Below are 20659 nucleotides of genomic sequence, written 5' to 3' on the forward strand. Positions count from 1 at the left end.
TACATTAATTTTAGTAGGCATCATCTCATAGCCCTCGTAATACGGAATATGGACCGCTGAGATCGGGACGAGTAGCATTTCACCGATTTTAATATTTAGCTTTTCGAAAAAATTGCATATCATTACGATATAATTTGTTGTCCTCTAACGTTTGACTTCAATGACGTCTGCTTCTGCTCGTCACCGTCATCGGATGAACTAAACAGTTATAATTTTATGTAGGATGATTATGAAATGACCATTTTTCCAAGTATCAGAACGGTAAAAAACCACTTATAGGTGTCTAGGTATTTCACAATACAATATATATGTACTATATACGTGGTGATACCGATCACCATTCATCAAGTATGCTCATCCCTTTTTTCTCTTTTAAATATTGCAGTTATTCAAAATCTGATTTTTAACATTTTTAATATATGTACCTATATATACCTACTTTAAAGTTAAAGACCATAATATTTTAAAATTCCCGAGATTTTTTTGTACTAGTTAAAATATGGTTATGTGGTTATAAAAACTTCTGTTTTTCAAATGATAAACACCATTTTTACTGTAATTATTAGTGTATAATTTATCAAAAATTTTAATATACCTATTTCAAAATTTAAACGAGTTGTTTCTCAGTTATTAAAATATTTATTCCAAGGATAATAGTAGTTTTTTAAAATCGTTACACAAAAATATAAAGCGTAGATAGTATATTTAAAGTAGATATATTTGATCTAATTCCTAATTATTATATTTGGACCATTTTTACAAATCATAAATAATAGATTTGATTCATCACTAAAATTTTCAAACCAGCGTAGCCCCTATGTCTTCCGACTCAAAACCTATAGTTTTAATTTTTAAACTACTCGTTCGAATTTTCATTCTTATATGACTAAATTTTCAGAAAAATGATTCGCTAAATAATGATGATAAAATAATATGAGAAGGGTTCTCTTTGAAAACAGAAGTATGTATATCCTGAAGAGGACAAAAATCTCTAGAATTTGAAAAATAGTCTTTAAGTAAATTTAAAAATTCCAAAAATCAGATTTTTAAGAACTGCATTAAAGAAGAAAAACGGATGAACATGATGGTGAAGATGTTTTTAATCTAGTATTAAAAAATCGTAAGCAACTAGCATGAAGAAAGAAAAAGCATAAATATAGTAACAAACAAACAACGACAAATTTGACCTTTTTCTATATAAATATCCAGATCTATAGATCGGTTGACACCGTTTACTTGCGAATACTTACGAAGTCCTTTCGGCAATTAATAAGCTGCAGACTTCTATAGCGGTTAATGGTTATCTACTCGGATTAATAAACCTGTAGGTAACCGTGCTTATTTATTTAATATTAAATTATTAGTTCGATGAGAATTAGACAATGTTTGATATCTTACATTCCAAATAGAAGGATGATACCGTGGGTTATTGTTATTACCACTAATATAAGTTTTATCGAAGTATGAAATAAGAGGTATAGTAACTCTTGAGAAAATTGTATATACATAATATGACTAATTTCGACCAAAATGTCGTCAATAGTTAAAAACGCTAATGAAGTCATCATTCTACATTCTTTGGAAATTCATTAATTTTGTTAATCCGAGTTGCTGAATTTGTCGCCATACAGACTGGCATAAATGAAAAAAGCAGCCTTGAATGGATGGACTCCGTGGACTCCATTAAAAAATAATCATAATTGACATTTGACATTCATATTTAATATAGATTATAATATTTCATATTATAATGTAAAAATCATTCCATATAAATACTGTTTTTATATTATACTACTCTTTGACATTTTTTTGATATTTTTGATTATTTGATTATTTAGATTATTATTATTATTATTATACCATATTTTATAACAATATTATTTTTATTTTTTCTATTTTAATTAATTAACACTATACATAATTACTAGTTACTACGTAGGTATAAAACTTATATTTATAATATATTATACTTTATGTATACAATAGCACAAAGTGTCTGTGTTCTGCAATGTACCTTTTTACCAGACCGTACAAAGTGACCGTTTACCAGTTGTATAAATAATATTCTATTTAATTTCTTTAATCTAAAAGTATTTAATAACTAAAGATATTTTATCTTTCAATTTTTATTTGTGCAGCTGTATTGACATTTTATTATAATTAGTAATGATATATCATAAAGTATATAATATATCATTACACTACAAATACACAATACATAGAGCAAAGCTGTAACATATTAAAATTTTATTGATTTCATAAAATTTTTATGAAATCTGCTGTACATAATATTGTACATAATATAATAACGAGAATAAAATCTGGAATTTTGAGGATTAAAGAAAAATTGTGTAACCATGATTTAGATTTGTTGTCCTGTTCAGTGGATGTCTGACGTCTGTATATTACTGTATTTTACTGTATTTTACTTATTTATATTTTGTGTAATAAAAACATCGATTGTGATAGGTACCAAATCACCATCTCCAAGTCGTAAAAATCACCGAAGTAATGATTAACAATACAAACATACAATACAATTTAACAAAACATGGAAACCAGTTCAAACATTTCAAACTAGCATATGTACTTAATTTGCGCACATAATAATAATTATCATAGGACATAAATCATTATTAATAGACTGTATAAAGTGTACTGTATAAAGTATTAAAGTAGCAGTTATATTTTAAACGCTGTAGCATTAAAATAAGGAGAATAATTAAATTATTAATAATGCATAATTAAATTTTAATAATTTTTTTTGATGAATTAAAATTTATAATGACTTGTAAAAATCACTATAACATTATTAAACTTATCTTCGTCCAGCATACCTAACTCTAGTAATATAAAATATGAATCATATGATTTTATATAAAACATAATATTATTACATTTTTTATCTACATTCAACAATATAACGTATGACGTATGATATATATTATTAACTATTACCTATGTACCTGCGTGACGATTAAGATTATTTATTAAAGCGTTTACCTAATATTAAATATAACTTGTACCTTGTAGGCTAGGTACTTTAAATACATTAGTATAAATAGACAGTGGCGGATTTAAGGGGTGGGTATAGTGCCCCTCCCCATTGGCTTAGAGTCTAGGATAATAAATTGGGCCATTTTTAATACTTGTGTCGTAAAATCAGGAAAAAGACAGTGGATCCCCCAAAAAATTTTTTTAGGTCCATCTCTGCAAATAGAGGAAAGGGACTTATTGACTTAGTTCCCCCAAATTTCTACCAAGTTCCCCCATACAAAATGTAGTAGGTACTGAACTTATATGATTGTTAAAAAATATTAAGGGAGCGGGGACTTTAAATGGAGCTATTTGCGCTTTATATGCTTAAATAGTAAAATTCAAAGAGCTGCAGGTACCTACTACCCGCTATCTTAGTCTACCTACCTACCTATCTTATTTGAAGCCCGGTGGTGTAGTAATGGGAGCAGGTTAACCCCCCCCCCCCCCCCCAGACATAGTCATAATATAAATATATTTTAGGAAAAAAAATATCAAATTATTGAAAATCTAGAAATTATCTGTTATTTTAATTTTTAAATATAGGTACTTATATATATATAAATAATATATAGTATACATTTGCAAATATTTCTCGATTCAAATTAAAATCGTGTCTATTCCCACTGGCTCATCCAAACCACAAATTAAGATAGAGGTATTAAAATGAATTCTCTTAACACCTGCAACTATTAAAAAAAAATACATAAAATGCAAATCAGTAGTTATACATTAATCAATTTATTATCCATACCTACCAAAACTATAAAACCATATTATGTCCATATACTGATGATAAATTATTATACTATTTACATGAGGATTTGATTAGATGATAGTTTGAGACGTATCCCCATTCCAACAATCTATAACATTGAAATCCGTGTGTTAAGTGTTAACGCAATAAGTGCTTGGTCAATTAATCAATGACGTTTTATATTTTATAAATGTTGTCATTCAATATTATCCTATTGCCAGTCAAAATTATTTTCTTCTTCTACTTTACTGGCATATTGAACCAAAGGGAACTTGGGACATTTTTCTGGGTGGCTGGAATCATATCAGCAGCACAGACCCTGATAATTGATATTTTTAACTAAAATATGATTAAAAACTGGGTTGCTAGTGGGCTACGAACAAAAAAAAAAGCGCACCTATGTATCTAACTCTTTTAAAAGTCTTTGCCACTATAGCACTATCACTACTTAATATCTCTCCACAGTGTTCAGTATCAGTCAATGGTCATAAGATTTTGTCATGAGGAATTTATTGGGGAGGGATGAGGATGACTTTTTGTGCTGGTTCATTTTCCTCCAAATTATGTGGCTCAATATTGTGAAACAAATTCAAACAAATATTTTTAACATATTCCTTGATCATTAAAAATGTAATTTAAGGATAATAATTTGATTTATTAATTAAAAAATTGATTAATAGGGGAAACAATTGTATACCTATAAAAAAGAAAAGATTTTTTTTTGGCTAGTTTATGTTTATTTAACACTTCACTATGGTTATATTTACAACCCGTTGTAGAATATATGAAAATACTAGTTGAAACTAAATTAGGTTTTACCTATTGACCATTACTCACTCACGACCCAATACCTATTAAAAACAGGCAACCACCTCTAAGTTTACACTCTTTGCTGTCACTGACCAATGTTAAATACAATAGTTTTTTTTTTATTAAATACAAAAATATTGAATGAAAATAATTAAATTGTCGACTTTATAATCAGTTCACATACAAACAAGTCATAAATAAACAAATATATTTGTATACAATATCATAAATATAATGTATTAATACTTTTAGTCACCGTGTACCACAGATAAATAGGTATCGCATTATGTATAATGAAGCAAATATTTGAAAAATAGATAACAAAATTAAAGCTACATAACTCAAAATATACATAACATACAGCATTTATGTACTTTAGTTATACTAATTTTGTAATACTCAACTATGGTATAACAATGATAAAATAAAGCACTCGGGTACATAAAAAAAATATTATTTCTTAACTTAAAAAATATGACCATATTTTAACTTACAAAATAAATAACCTATATCTATATTAAGAACTAATGTAGTACTGTCATTGATATAGAACAAATGATCCCTTAAAATAATTAGACATTTTCACTAAGTTTAAATCTTAATCATCTATTACATTTCACTTAATTTTCCTTGCAATAGCCTTAATAACAATATTATTAAGATTTTCACTACAAAAACAAATCAGTCATTGTTATTAAATTGTTTACTAATAAGTAATTATATAAGTTTACATTACATTATACAACATTATATTAAAATGTTTTGAACAATAAGTCCAAGTATATATAATTTAAGAAGAATAAAGTTAAACAATTATTAAATAATTATCAAATTAAAAATAATTTATATTATTAATTCTTTGGTCCACATCGAAACGATGCCGTTGCCTAGGATCTCCAGGAACCATTGGTTTCCTGCGTGGGTCATTTGGTACCGCCATCATTTGTGGACACATTATAGGTGGGGGCATATGCCGCATATCACTATCCATAGGGCGTGGTTGAATTGGGTTGGGTGTTGGTAGAAGTGGAGCCCGAATAGCTGATGCACAGGTATTAATATCTTGTTGTGGTTTTCTAGGATCTCGGGGAGCACTTTTTTGAGGTGCCACTGTTGGTCTAACATTAACTGCACTAACAGTTGTAGGGACATTTTGAATAAACATTGGATCCCTTGCTGCTGTTATACTACGTCTAAGTCGTGGATCGTCAATTCCCATCTATATAAAATACGTAAGTTTGATCAAACAGTTCAATTGAAATAATGTTAATTTTATCTACCGTAGGTGGAATTTTAGAGTAGTCAGGTACAGAAACTTGGGTTGGTGACATTTGATATTTCATTGGCGGATGACTATCAAGAGATGCATCTATCTCTGTAGCTGCTGCAACAGGAAATTGAAATGGCAGTTGTCTTAGATCTACATCTGATTTTCCAAATTCCACAGCACAACTATCACTAGCAGTAGGACTAGCAGGAGATTCTTCAATAATACTTATTCTGCAATCACAAAATAATTGTATTAAATACAGAAGTAAAAATTTATTATTTTTTGAATAAATTGATGTGATGTGAACATACTTTTCTTGAATAGTTTCTTCAAAGTTATAAGGCTGTTCTAAAGCTGGTAAATGAAATGGAGAAGGTTGATCTCCTGTTGTCGATTTATCAGCACATGCTTTTATGGTGTTTAGGAGTTTAGCCATATCATCACTTATAGTAATTTTATCAAGATTAACCTGTTAAAATATAAATGATAAAATATTTAATACTACAATAATTCATATTGCACTTTAAGACTTTAAGTTACACGATTATTAGAATTAAAAAGTAATAATTGTTATTATTTTTTAAGTAATAAGTAAATAATAGTTATTATTTTTTAGATAACTACTTTAAATAACAGATACATACTTGTTCAACTTTTGATGAGTTTAACTTAGATGAAGAATGTGTTGGTGACTGTTCTTTTTCTTCATTTTGAAAATTATTTAATGCATTATTTATGGGAGTAGAATTATCTGAAACATCACTTGAATATTGCTCCTCTTGACTATAACGATCGTCACTTATATCTGTTTCATTATACTATAAATAATTGTCATCAAAACATTTTTTTATATTAATTAAATATTCATTATTTTTCATTATTAAATCAATTATTAGTACTGTTCAACTTTAAGAATCTTTCAGCTGAAAAATTTCACACATACAAGTGTATCTACATTTAAAAATCAAGTTTTAAACTTACATATTTTTGATGGACTTGAATTCGTTTTAATAGCTCTTTCTGTTTTTTTGGCAACAATTGATCTTTTACATCATTCTGGAATTTTTCTTCATCAATAACAAGATCTAAAACAAATTAAAAAACAAATCATATAACCACACAATTTTTGCTCCTATTTAATATTATAAGAACATAGGTACATGTTTAATTAAGAAATAAATATTAAATATAATGTATAGTAAGTAATAATTAATAATTTTATATTTTGACTTACCATTAAATTCGTCATCATCGCTTAGATCATCTAATAAAGGATGATCATTAGTCTGCATGGACAAGTCTTCTTTACGTTGTCGGTTTTTTTCTATCCTTTTTTCTTCGTGTCTTTCTTCTCTTTGTTTCTTTCTAATTTCTTTTTCTTGCTTTTGTTTTTCTTTGCTATCTTTGTGTTTTTGATATTTCCTAGGTTTATATATTGAACGATTATTTTGAAGCATATTAGGTACTTGTTCAGTTTCATTAATTTCACTAAAATCACAAATTATATTTTTATATTACAAATTGAGTAACTAAAAGAAAAACAATTTAATGCACAGTTTGCAATATTATTAGGTCTGATAATTTAGTAGGGATTTTATGAACTATTTCTCTTACTGAATAATTTTAAATTATGACGTTTAGAACAGATTATTTTTTTATGTGAAAAAAAAATTATGTTAACTTCCTTGATTTTTTTTTTATTAGATTAACTTAAAACGACTCAGGATATAGCCTGTAAGGTTGTTAGGGTTTGTACGGTAAGGTTGGAACAGTTAGTACAGTTGTAAGCACTTGTATGTGGGGTAAGGTTTTTGCGCACTATGAACCCGGGTGGTCATCCATCCAGGAACTAGTAGCAGTCATGTTGTGTGACTGTTTGTTAACTACAAGATGATTGATTTATATTATTAATATAGCTAGTATAATGAAGTAACAGGGGATGAGAACTAAGTATTTTTATCATAATATCTTTCTTATTATTGGTTGCACCAATGGTTAATATAACCTAATACTTTCAAAAATTTTCAATTTTAAGTAATACTTACAAAGTGTCATCAACCATAGGCTCCTCTCGTGAAGGCGATGGCATTGGTGTACTACTGTTATTGTTGTTATTATTAGCCTCTAAAAGAAAAATGTAATGATTTTCATACATATTTAATAATCATATAAAAAATAATTGTATATTACCTTGATCTTCATCTGAGTTTTTCTCAGTGCTTTTTAATTCAGGAGGTACAGGTATTTGCATTTCCAATAATGATGGAATTTTGCTCTTATCATTTTTGGATACAAAATTAGTTTCTGTAGAGGGTGGTGGTTTTGGTTCCTCTTCAAAATTGTTCTGAAAATTAAATGTAAATTTGATATTTATTTATAGTGATGGGCAACGATATCGATACAATATCGATATTGTGATAAATTTTCGACATCGATATCGTTTTGTATTGTATGATATATTGTGATATCGAAAATAATATTTTTCAAGAAAAATATAGCTTTTAAGCTATAATAAATTAATAAAAAATAACCATTAGCTGTACGATGTCGGTGTACCAATAATAAATAGTAAATATTAATTAGGTTAATAAAGTAAATTCCTTAGTGTGATATATATTTAGTTAAATGAATACAAACACTATTTATTTATGAAGAATAAAACATGAACAATTATCAAGAGTATGTCAGCGCACTATTTGTTTTTTATCTCTCCCCCGGCCACAGCAACATACCAAATTAACGTTCAACAGAACCAACCCTGTGTTGTTACTTTTAATATTAGAGTGAATTCACCTATTATCAAACTTCAGTTATAATATTCAGAACATAACATGTGTTGCTACGTTAGCTACTTTATGATATTTAAATTTTTATGTTAGTTATGTGCATGGATATTAATATTATTTAAAGATGCTTATAATTTGTACAAAAATTAAAATATCATAAAAAAGCCAATGTAACGATACAAGTAATTTTCTTAGCTTAAAGTTTGGTAATAGATGAATTCACACTAACACTAAAAGCGACAACACAGGATTGGTTGTGCTAAACATGAATTTGCTATGTTGTGCGTGGCTCAGAGAGAAAACTAATGATGCACTGACATTTTCTTAAGGAAAATAAAATATAAATCTAAATATTTTTAAAATAAAAGTACCTTAAAATCTTCATTTTCAATTTCATACTCAGGTGGATCATACCGTAATTTTCCAAAAGACTAAAATACATACACATATTAATAAGTATTATTTTTATTGTGTAATTCATTAGATTGTATATATTATTAAAACAATGTAGCTGTTTGTTACATGTACCTTCAGTAATTTTTTTTTTTGATCTTCATCAAGTTTGGCATGGCTAAATCGACAATTTACACCTGAATAACATTTCATACCAGTATGATAATATTTACAAGGAAACTCGCTATGCATAAATGTACACCGATCCTCTTTACTACAACAATCCATTAAATAAAACTTGCACAGTTCCATTTTGCGACCATTTGGTTGTTGATGAGAATAAGTACAATTATTTTCCTGTAAAATAAAATATTAACCGTGAAATTAATTAATTAATTTTGAGTATAATTCTAACAAATTTTACTTTAAGACATTTTCCTTGAAGAAAATATTGACAAACTTTTTCTTCATCTTCAGATCGTTTATTTTTCATGGCTGAACCACCTATCATTCGTCGTTTCATAGGCATACCTCTATTGCGCCTATCCATATCGCTACCGCCCCCACGTCTTCCTCTTCCTCTACGGCTAAAGTTATTTGAAGGGCGAAATTCATCTTCATTTTCTATTAAAATATATTAATCTTAACAATGTTACAATTATGTTGGGGTATAAACAATTTTAAGATAAATAACAGTTATACACACAAAACTTTACACACATAATACTAGATTATAAAATTTGAAAAATTAACGATACAAAATGTGCTAGAAATTGGTTTTTTTTTAATAATTATTTTAAATCATTTGAAATATTAGACAAAACCAGTATGTTAACATTTTTACGAATTGTGGCTTCTCATATATTATATTATTCAAATATTTGTAAATGGTCAATAATTGTATTTTGTTGTTAATATACTAAGATCTATATTGTAATTCAGTTGTTTATACATTTTTCAAGTTAACAAATAAATTGTAGAAACTTGCACATTAACTTCAATTGATTTAAATATGAGAGCCACTTAAAAGTACAACATAATGAATGTTAAGAAAATTTATCGTTATTTTTATCAAAAATTATAAAAATAAAATAAATCTGAAAATAATAATTTTAGGATTCTAATACAACTAAAATAACATATTATATGAAATATTAGATTAAAATAAAGTAATTTACCAAATTCTTGAGGAAATGACTCAAAGTTTGATACGTCAGGGCTGTTGGTTCCTCTTACATATGGTATTTCTTCATCATTACCAGCCTCAACAGGTTCCATCGGTGAATCATTATTTTTTCTTCTATTAAATAAGCCCTATGAGATAAATAAAAATAATAATTTACAATTAACAAATATTATAACACAAATTTGATGCAATCATTATTAAGAGAATTGCTTACATTTTGATTATTTCTCAACATGGGTTGTTCTTTTTCATCGCTCTGATCAAATCTACGTCTTTTACGTCTAGGTCTATCATCGTCCATTTGGTAGCCAACATCTCGTTTCATTACGGCCCCTTTATTTCTTGGAAACCTATCCCTAGGTCTACTGTTATTAAATCCAGTAAAATTTTTATGTGAAGGAGTGTGTATCATTTGTTGATGAGACGACTGTTGAGATCTCTGTTCCTAATAACACATACAATAATTATATTATTTTTAACCGTAAATTATAGTTTTTATATTTTTATTTTAAAAGCTACTAGTATACAACTAAGAAAAAATTATGGTGTTTCTTATTGCTTTGTTATTTACCATTTCCCATGGAGGTTCAAAATCTTTTTCTTTCGCACCTTCTCCAAGACGATTTTCTTTAGATACTTTAGGCTCTGTATTTTGTTCAGTTGATTCAGCCATCTCAATATCATCTTCTTCATCAAAAATCTCTCCATCCTCAAGGTCTTCATCAACCTCATTTTCGCAACTATTACCATTACTAAAACAATTAAAAATATCTTAACTAAAATTACTATTTATACAGTTTTCTATTAAATGTAATATTATATTTTATGTTTTATTTAATATTAAATGTAATCTAACAATTTAAAACAGTATCAGGAACATATTGATTAAATACATTTATATTAGGTACAAATACAACTAAAGACATACAATATAAATGTACTTAAACACAGAAAAAATGTCTTTTATTTATTTAATGTTAATTGATTATTGTTATATATAAATATGTTACTAGAATTATAAATTTAAATCAGTTTATTTTACACAAGATTAATTATTAATATATAGATAGATCCCAAGTCAATTATCTTCTTTGAAATTATACTTCAATATTTTCTAAGAATTAAATGATAGTTGTTCATTTTCACCAAAGTATCTAGGTACCTACTAGGAATACTATATAGGTAATTAAGTCCGTTAAGTAGAATCTTAATTTTTGGTTACTTAAACATATTATAAAAAACACATTGATAGGTAAATGAGATAAATTAATAGATTTTTAGCTTGGAGTTAATATTTTTAATACCCTATAAATATACTTTCGAAAATTAGTTGGAGGAGTTATTTTCAATGTTAGTTTCGTTTTACTATTTAAAGCACTATTAAATTCAAATTCCTACCCAGTATTTAATTATTTCAATTTTGTTGGTATTTGTTGTCATATTTATAATAAAAAAATACTATTAGAATTTATTTCAAATCATAAATAAAAATAATAGAAATTATAAGATTTTAACAGCGTAGTGTTACTGTTACTAAAATGTCGATAAAAAGAAATTAGATAAAATTAATTTTATCGAATACGCAGGTAGCAAATTTAAGTATTATAGTCATACTGAAGAATGAATAGATATATTCGTAAAAATTAAATATTGTTATAACAGACTAAGATAATTATATATTTTTTTACGTATAAAATAAACAATGAGATATTATAATCGATATTTGAATTATCTATAGAACATTACGCATAACGAAATAGAAAATATAGTTATATCGAATATCGGATAGTACTTGACGGATTGGCATTATACAATTATGTTTGCAATTACATTTTCGCATATTTCAAATATGTATAACCCATACAAAATAAAAACAATATTCTATAGATTAAAATCCATAATTACACTAATCAGTTCGAAATACAATGGAATACTCGTGTTAAATAACAATTGAAATAATTGGGCGAGCATTTATGTTATGTATTCTTACTCATTCAAAACTCTTTCCATTTTAAGATTCTGCCGATTAATGATTTAGTTAATATATTTTAAATTTTTTTAAATAAGTAATCTTAATAAACATACTGCATTTTGGTCGATGTTTTTAACTTTTTAAGTTTTAACACTCATGTTATGACAATATAATATACAATTCAGAATTCTGTATAGCCAATATATTTTATATAGTACCTATAGGTAAAAAACTATTGAAATTTAAATAGAGATTGGAAAATAAGTGAGAATTACGGCGGTATATAATATATATTCAATTTTTCAATTGTATTGAAGAAAAATAATTATATAGATGAATAAATGAGATAAATCAAAACAACATAAAAAAAACAAACGATTTGCGTATTTTTAATATACCAAATAAAAAATTCTTAATAATATCATTTTTAATAGGCACCGCCTACCAATGTGGAACATTTTTATGAATCATCGTACGTGTTAATAAATAATAAGCAATAACTAAATAACCCTAAGACTTTGGTCTTAAGCGAATACAATAATAGGCAGATAAACCATGTAATTATTATGTTTTTTTTTTTACAAAAATTATAACAATATTAATACGCAATGTTAGCGAAATCATAGACCAGTTTTGATCGATTTAGATACCTACTGCATAATACTGAAAATCACGATTTAATGACCGACGCGGGTCCAACAAAATGGCAACAACGCAATATACTATGTGCAGTGTGCACTGAATAATCCATTAAATCGACTTCTGAAACTCTTACATTTTAAAGCAAAACGCATTATACAAATGCACAATGCACTTTGATCAAACTTGATATATTGTTTACGTAGGCAGTTTTGCAATTAAAAAGCGTACGCAGAGAATTTTAAGAAATGGAAAAAATACAGTTCTAGTTTCGTATTAACGACTCCAATGAATACCGATTCCGATGAAATAGAAATTTACCAAAAGTTGTCTGTATGATAGAAAAAAACGTCAAGATAGATTAGTATAATATACAGATTAGAGAATAAAAATATAACACTACTGCATTGAAATATTATTTAAGATACAAATTCCGAGAATTTAATGAGTGAACTACCGCCTACTACAAAACTATGATAAATAAAATTAAGCGTTCAAATAAAAAAATATATAAGATAATATTATTAAGAACTTTCAAAACGTAGGTAACGTAGGATCATCTGATCAAATGTAGGACACGGTGAGTCATTACTATACCTTCATGCATCGATTTCCTATTAATAAAAAAACAAACGTAATAATATTATATCGACAATAATCAATTACGGCTTAGTGAAAATAGATACTAAAAAATAAAATAAAATATGAAATACCTAATTTCAGCCGAAAGCAATATTAAATAATCCGGTAATCGCGAATATTGAGTATATAGTTACCTATATTATTTAATCTACTTAAGTTATATCGATTTATTAATATTGTATTATTATTATTATTATTATTATAATAAATTATGATGATTATATTACTATACTGATACCTTAGAACACTTTGTTGGTCTAGTACCATGGTGTGTATATCTAATAATTAAATATGATGTGATTCAATTATTATATATTATTGTAATGGGATCTCGGTGCAATGCATTATTACGACATACAACGTCAAAACCGTCATCGTTGTTATTCAACAATGCCAACAATAACAATAAAATAGCACCGACGAATTTGCTGCGATCGGTGGTGGTGGTGGTGGTGGTGGTTTGTCGGTAACAAAATTAACGAAAAAAATCTCGATGTATATTGTGTTACGAATAATCAATAGACTTATATTATATTACGTATAATTACAATATTATTATGAGCGTATACGGACATAATCCATAATTGTGTTATGGTAAAAATGAAGTAATTATTGGGAAAGAGTACGCGAAATGAATACCACGCGATGCTGATTGTCGTGGACGCGGTTCGGGCAGTACAGTACGCGGCCCGACGATATCGGTGCCGGTGCGTAATAGATCTTCGCGCGAACGGGGATCGACCGGATCGGGGCTGGGGGGCCCCCAGTCGGCGCGGCGGCGGCTGCGAGCTGGAGACTTCGAATTATTATTATTTTTTTTACCACTGTCGCTGCGTTTCACGGTAGGGGCGTCGCGCCGGCGGCGTAGGAGCAGCTGCCGTCTGTCGCTATTTGACCGGCAAAGAAAGAGGGTACCTCCATGGTATGTTATAATATATAATAATATACATGAATATATCATTGTTTACTACCTACACTACGGCTACGGCGTGGTTGCGCGAGCGCTACAGACAGACAATCGTCATTACAACAATAATAATAATAATAATAATAGTAATAATAATAATAATAATAATAATATTAGTATAAACAATGAAGTAGCGTAGAAGTAGTAATAGAATATTATTAGAAAGGTATGAGAAGAACTCGCCCCGGTCGTAAATGGAAACAAAGCGGAAGAGAGGAGAAACCGCGGGCCGAGACCGAGCGAATGGTTTAGTTTTATTTTTCGGTGGGGAGGAGGGGCGCGGTTAGGCGAGTTGCACAACACAATGACGAACACGGATATAATATACACATGTATATACATACATATACATATGATATACGTATATACCGCTAACTCGTACTGAGAAATAAAAAACAAGATGGCGGCGCCCAATCGATGCGCATACCGACGGACGCAGAAGCCAGAAACTACAGAAATGTATATCGGTTTTGATTATTTACCTTCGGCCGTTTTTAAAAAGCTTGGAATCGGTTTTGTTTTTCGTCGCAAAACAAATGTGACAGATCCTTGTCGAAAATATAAAAAAACTTACACGTTTTTACTTCATCATATTATCCAAAACCCAAAAACACATAGGTACTTTTTGTTCCTGATACTGCAGATAAGTAGTTTATAGGTACTGTATAGTTCCGATAACCGAGAATACGAAGCTCATTATAAATAAATTATTATAAGTATAAATAATAATATATATGTATATATATAAAAAAAAAATCGTTTCCCCTGATTAAAGGGCGCATCTTATTGACTTTTTTTTCATTGATTACTGCACCTTTCATCGAGTAAATTTGGCCCGTCAATATTGGTGACAAGGGCCATTTTATTGGAGGCTGTTTCGTCGCTTTCTTTGAGGACAGATTACCGAATGTACGTCATTCATTCGGTTCAACAAAAAAAAAATCTCTTCAAACGTAATTACGAAAATTTAACACTTTGTACACTTAAGTTAAATAAATAATTTATATTTATATTTATGATTTTTGGACTTATGGATACTTAGATGATTATTTATTATAATGTTTTAATATAATATCGTTTCTACTACTTATTATTTAGTACTGTTTACTATTTAAATGCAGGCATCTTGAACATTCGACAATACAATCGATGCACAAACATTGGGCTGAGTTCCGACTTTTACGCGGCTTCACTTAAAATGTCGGTCGGCGCTCGGTCGGTCCGTCCTTGGCAGCCGCGGAATGCTGCGTTCACCACCGCGCGCGCACACAACGCCAGCGGACGACGGCGGCGGCGGCGGCGTCGTTCCCGTCCAGACCGGCGGGGCGGGCGGTACAGCAAAGAGAACGGCCAGACGGGTCACCTCTCCACCCCGCCGCGCGATTAGCTAACGGCGGGAACGATCATGTAGCGGACGCCGCAGCAACGTTGCCAAGTTTGCGGGTCACGCGTCGGAACTGCTTTGCGTTAACCTGTCTGCTAGATAGCGCTATGCACAGTCGCGCTGACCTTTTATTATGTCTTCCGGACGCCATGGCACATGACCCGCGACCGAAAACAGAATAATAAATTGTTTGTAGAAAAAATCGACTCAAAAACTATCGAATTCTGAGATAATGGTATTATTCATTATCTAATCAAGAGTGCAGACCCGTTGCAAATTGCAATTTGGAAATCTCCATCGATGCGTTGGGTCTAGTTAATCGTTTTTCGATTATCCGTGAAAAGAAATATTATTTTAGATTTACTACTATAGAATCTGGGGTCGAAGACCGACGAATGGTATATTATAGTATTTATGATGATCAAATTATGACATAATTGAGATCACCCCCATTCCCTACCACTCTCTGCGTTCTATTAACGTCAAGATTGCACGATACTTATTATAGTCCTTAATTCGCAAAATTTTAACTTTCTAGAATACGATAAACTCAATGTCTCGGTTAAATATTAATCGTTTATCGCCAAATTGAATAACGATAATTGATAAAATATAAAATGTTTGACCTTTACTCCCCCACCCCTAGACGACACGTGGTTACTATAATAGAATAATATAACAGGTGTGCGGGTAACAAAGTACAAGACGTGTATATTATGTAGATATAAGTCACGCACTAAAGAACTTTATTTATCTATGCATTGAATGACGTCTAAACGACTTCTTTATCATGTCTGCTTTTCCGAGTTCCGTCTATAGTACTAATTTGATATAATCTGTAGTATCGTATGACGTATTATCCTACAAAACACAAAACAGTACTTGTGTATTGGCTTTTCAGTATATAGATAAGGTCGAGGTACCTCTACTGGCTACCAAATATAATAGTAAGCTCATGATTGCATGAAACATCGTTTCACCATAATTGTTTAATTCAGGGGCGAAATTTCAACTTTTTGAAAGGTATATGCTAACTAGGTAAACTAAAAACATTTAATTTATACCTGATTAATATTATATATTATTATTTATTATCTATATTTTGTTATTTATTCTTTTGATGTAAATGTACTTGGCTTACATTTTTTTTACTGATCCCCCAATACAAAAAATAAGTATACTGCGCCACTGACCCAACCAAACTGGGGGCCGTGGCTATGTTATTGGGGAGTCGTGAAATATTTATTTTATTTCAACTATTTTCTTTAAGTGTTTTTTTAAAAAGAGAACCATAATTATTTTTGACTTAAAATTAAGTGGGGTAAGTTATTTAGTTATTAAATAACTAATAATATCACATTAATCATTGTCAATAATTTATCTGTTTGAAATAGTACATATCATTTTAGTATATAAAGAAAGTTTAGTATATTAGTTTGACAGTTTTACATTAAATTTATGGGGCCCATGACAAAACATATTAAGAAGCATTGATATTGAGGATAATATTATTGAAGGTTATTTGACACGGTTTTATACTTTATCACTATATGACTTCAAAAATAATAAAAATTGTAAATTTAAATGAATATTAATTTTTTTTGAGAGAGTATTTACTATTTAGGCAACATACCCTCAAAAATATTATTCTTTATATTTTTTTTAATGTTTGATTTTACTTCTAAGATTACTCAAAAACATCAAAAAAATGATTTTTGCGATGATGTTGCAAGAGTAGAAAACAAACGGTGAGCTGACAATGTCTTATATAGGAGGACGCCAGTACGCAACATCCGCATGTGTTGTGTAATCGCCAAATTAAGATGTAACAAATTTGTGTTCAGCATTTTCAATTTTTTGTAGTGAGCTTTAATACTAGAGTAAATTGATCTGTTCTTCAAATCTTCATCTATTTCTTTGTAGTTGTCGCTGTCGGTTTTCAAGACCAATGACCATACTATATAGCTAAGATTCGCCAATTTATGTCTGGTCACAGAATAGAATTATGTCTGGTGTTCTACCCGCTCCACTTCTTTTGTAACTAGATCTTCCCACATTAACCTTGTTCAGCATATTGGTCTTTACGACTTTACCTTCTGAAGTTTCGGCCTGGGATCTGAAGGGCCCAGGATGCAAATTATTCAAAGGGGCTCTTAAAAATACCAAATCTCAAAAAAATAATTTTAAAACGTTTTATATATTATATTTATCATATAATATGGATCGATATACAGTATGTCCCAGAAGTTCCGTATCACCCTTAGTATCTCCGTGGAAAATCAATATATTTAAATGCAATTTTTTTCAGTAATAAGTATGGAAATTCTGATTAAATAACATAATATTCGATTTTTTTTTTTAAAAATTCAAAAATTATCAAAAATTTTTTTTAGGAAAATAAATTTATTAAATTTCCAAGATAGCCATTTTATTGATCATATTTTTTAAAACAGTTCGAAAAAAAAAAAATATTAAAATTTAATGAAAATCGCCCAAGTTAGGGCTAATTATTATTGTGAATTTCTAAGAATAATAGTTATGTTACCTATGCATACGGCATTAGCAAAATACGGTTCGCATGTTCATTATTACAATCACGCTGATTTTTCGGCTAAAATTAAAAATAATAATTAGCCCTAACTTGGGCGATTTTCATTAAATTTTAATATTTTTTTTTTTTTTGAACTGTTTTAAAAAATATGATCAAAAAAATGGCTATCTTGGAAATTTAATAAATTTATTTTCCTAAAAAAAATTTTTGATAATTTTTGAATTTTTGAAAAAAAAATCGAATATTATGTTATTCAATCAGAATTTCCATACTTATTACTGTAAAAAATTGAATTTAAATATATTGATTTTCCACGGAGATACTAAGGGTGATACGGGACTTTTGGGAGATACTGTACATAGATAGTAATATAATATCGATCAAACATCACAGTACGTATTTCAACATAATCATAGATTTCAAAATTATCATATAATTGTATTATTACCACTGGGCTATACAAAGTAGGTAAATTTTGGTAAATAATTTCATTTATTTCTTGAAAAATACGGGTCGGGGCCTCTGGGCCAGGCCGACACTGCTAACCAATAACCACAGATATATAATTATACTTAGTTATATATCTGTGTAGCTACCTATCACAATATATAGCGTGTGTATAATAGCCGCGTGCAGGCCAGTCAAAATAAGCCGACCTTTTCTTATTAAATTGACTATTATCAAACTTAATTTTTTTACGATATTTAAATTATTAAGCCAGCTATTCTGTTAAAATTTAGTCTACAGCTGCAGATAATATAGTGTCTATGATAATGACACTGCTATTATTGATAAGTAATAGTACAAAATTAATACATAACGATATTTTATTATTTGTTCAGTTGTTCATATGACATCTATCTTTTATCAAAACAATTCGAGAAATAAATGAAATAGTACGCCTATTATATTTTAATAGGATTAAAGTTCTGCAGCTTCATCTTGTTCAAAATAATATCTTTGCACCTTTTACATGATTACATAGCACCATGTGATGCAAGTGGTAGGTACATTACAACATTAAATATTGTATAAAGTATTTATTTATTGTTACATGTGACTTTTTCGTGACATCTTGAGCTACACAGACACACAGTAGGTATATTGTTTTTCCGACAAGCGCATCTATTTGTTTCTGAATTTGTTTTTCTTTTACAGATGTGGCGCACAAAGATTCTTTGTTTATGATAGACACTTTAGAAATGCATTTTTTACAGTCATATATTTTATTATTATCCTTTTCGTTAGTTTTTTCGTTATCTTTTTCATTATCTTCTTCTTCATGACTATCTTCTTTATCACTTATTCAGTACCTATTAATTAACTCATTTAAATCTTCTTCTGTTGTAAATTGTAATCGACTGTAAGATATATCTACCTAACCTAACCTTATGATATATCATTACTCATTAGGTAAATCTTTGTTTGAAAGTCCTATTTTTGGTTCACTTCCAAATAATGCTTTATTATAAGGGCTTCTGTTAATTGTTCGATGATGTTTTGAACAATTGTTTTGCCATTGTACAAAATAACACCCATCTTCCAATCTGTGCTTTGATTGTCTATTATCCACGTCCTCAACATGTTTTCTACGTCTTGATTACAGCGCTCTACACTCCCTTGAGATTGCGGGTAACGAGGCCTTCCATGAATAATTTTACACTCAGGCCACAAGTGATGATATAATTTTATAAATACGGTATTGATACAGTTTATGAGTTGGAAGTTATGTCTTAGTTAATATTCCAAAAGTAGATCGTGGACCATTAGATATTCAAAATTTAATATTGGCAAAGTTGTAGACAAAAAAAAATATTTTACATATTTATTTTTTTTTTTTTTTGTTAGTAATATATAAATATATAATAAAACTAATAATTCAATTGTCAACAACTGTACAAGTAATAAATTAATAACAAATTTCAGGCATTTACATCGATGAATATATATAAAGATACAATAAAATGAATTAAAAATTTAGGTGTAGTATTATGTTATTATTACTATTTTTTTTTTTTTTTTTATTAATATTATTGGAGGTGAGATAGGGCATCATGAGGACGTCCACGCTTGAGACGCCGGAGGGTAGGCTTATCGCTGAGTTTGAAATATTTCACGCTACTGGCGTTTAGTTGGTCAAAAAAATTGATCGTAAGATTTTTTATGTAGTCTTTGATTGATGGAAGTCTGAAGTGGGTGTGGAGCAGTGGCGTCATTTCAGTTTTCAATAGAGGGGGGCAAAGGTTTTGACCGGCCCGAATGGGTA

General features: G+C 29.0%; 1 protein-coding gene across 4 annotated transcripts; it reads right to left on the minus strand.

Annotated features, from left to right (window-relative positions):
- Positions 1–4794: 4794 nt before the first annotated feature.
- On the minus strand, positions 4795–15723 carry LOC100163799 (zinc finger CCCH domain-containing protein 4). Of its 4 annotated transcripts, none has more exons than XM_003246585.3 (15): positions 15273–15723; positions 10810–10990; positions 10453–10683; positions 10231–10366; positions 9477–9676; positions 9188–9409; positions 9031–9090; positions 8064–8217; positions 7919–7997; positions 7108–7361; positions 6855–6958; positions 6518–6691; positions 6185–6342; positions 5884–6103; positions 4795–5822 (listed from the first exon to the last, which is right to left on the minus strand). In XM_003246585.3, exons 1-15 carry the CDS (start codon positions 15317–15319, stop codon positions 5436–5438), a joined length of 2607 nt encoding a protein of 868 aa, XP_003246633.1. In that variant the 5' UTR covers positions 15320–15723; the 3' UTR covers positions 4795–5435. The 4 variants fall into 4 exon arrangements, with proteins under 4 accessions (XP_003246633.1, XP_008186178.1, XP_003246634.1 ...); XM_008187956.3 differs by having other exon boundaries at positions 15567–15721; XM_003246586.4 differs by lacking the exon at positions 15273–15723 and adding an exon at positions 13730–14544.
- Between the last annotated feature and the right edge of the window lie 4936 nt (positions 15724–20659).

The sequence above is a fragment of the Acyrthosiphon pisum genome, chromosome A1 (assembly GCF_005508785.2).
Source record: "Acyrthosiphon pisum isolate AL4f chromosome A1, pea_aphid_22Mar2018_4r6ur, whole genome shotgun sequence".
NCBI classification, from domain to species: Eukaryota; Metazoa; Arthropoda; class Insecta; order Hemiptera; family Aphididae; genus Acyrthosiphon; species Acyrthosiphon pisum.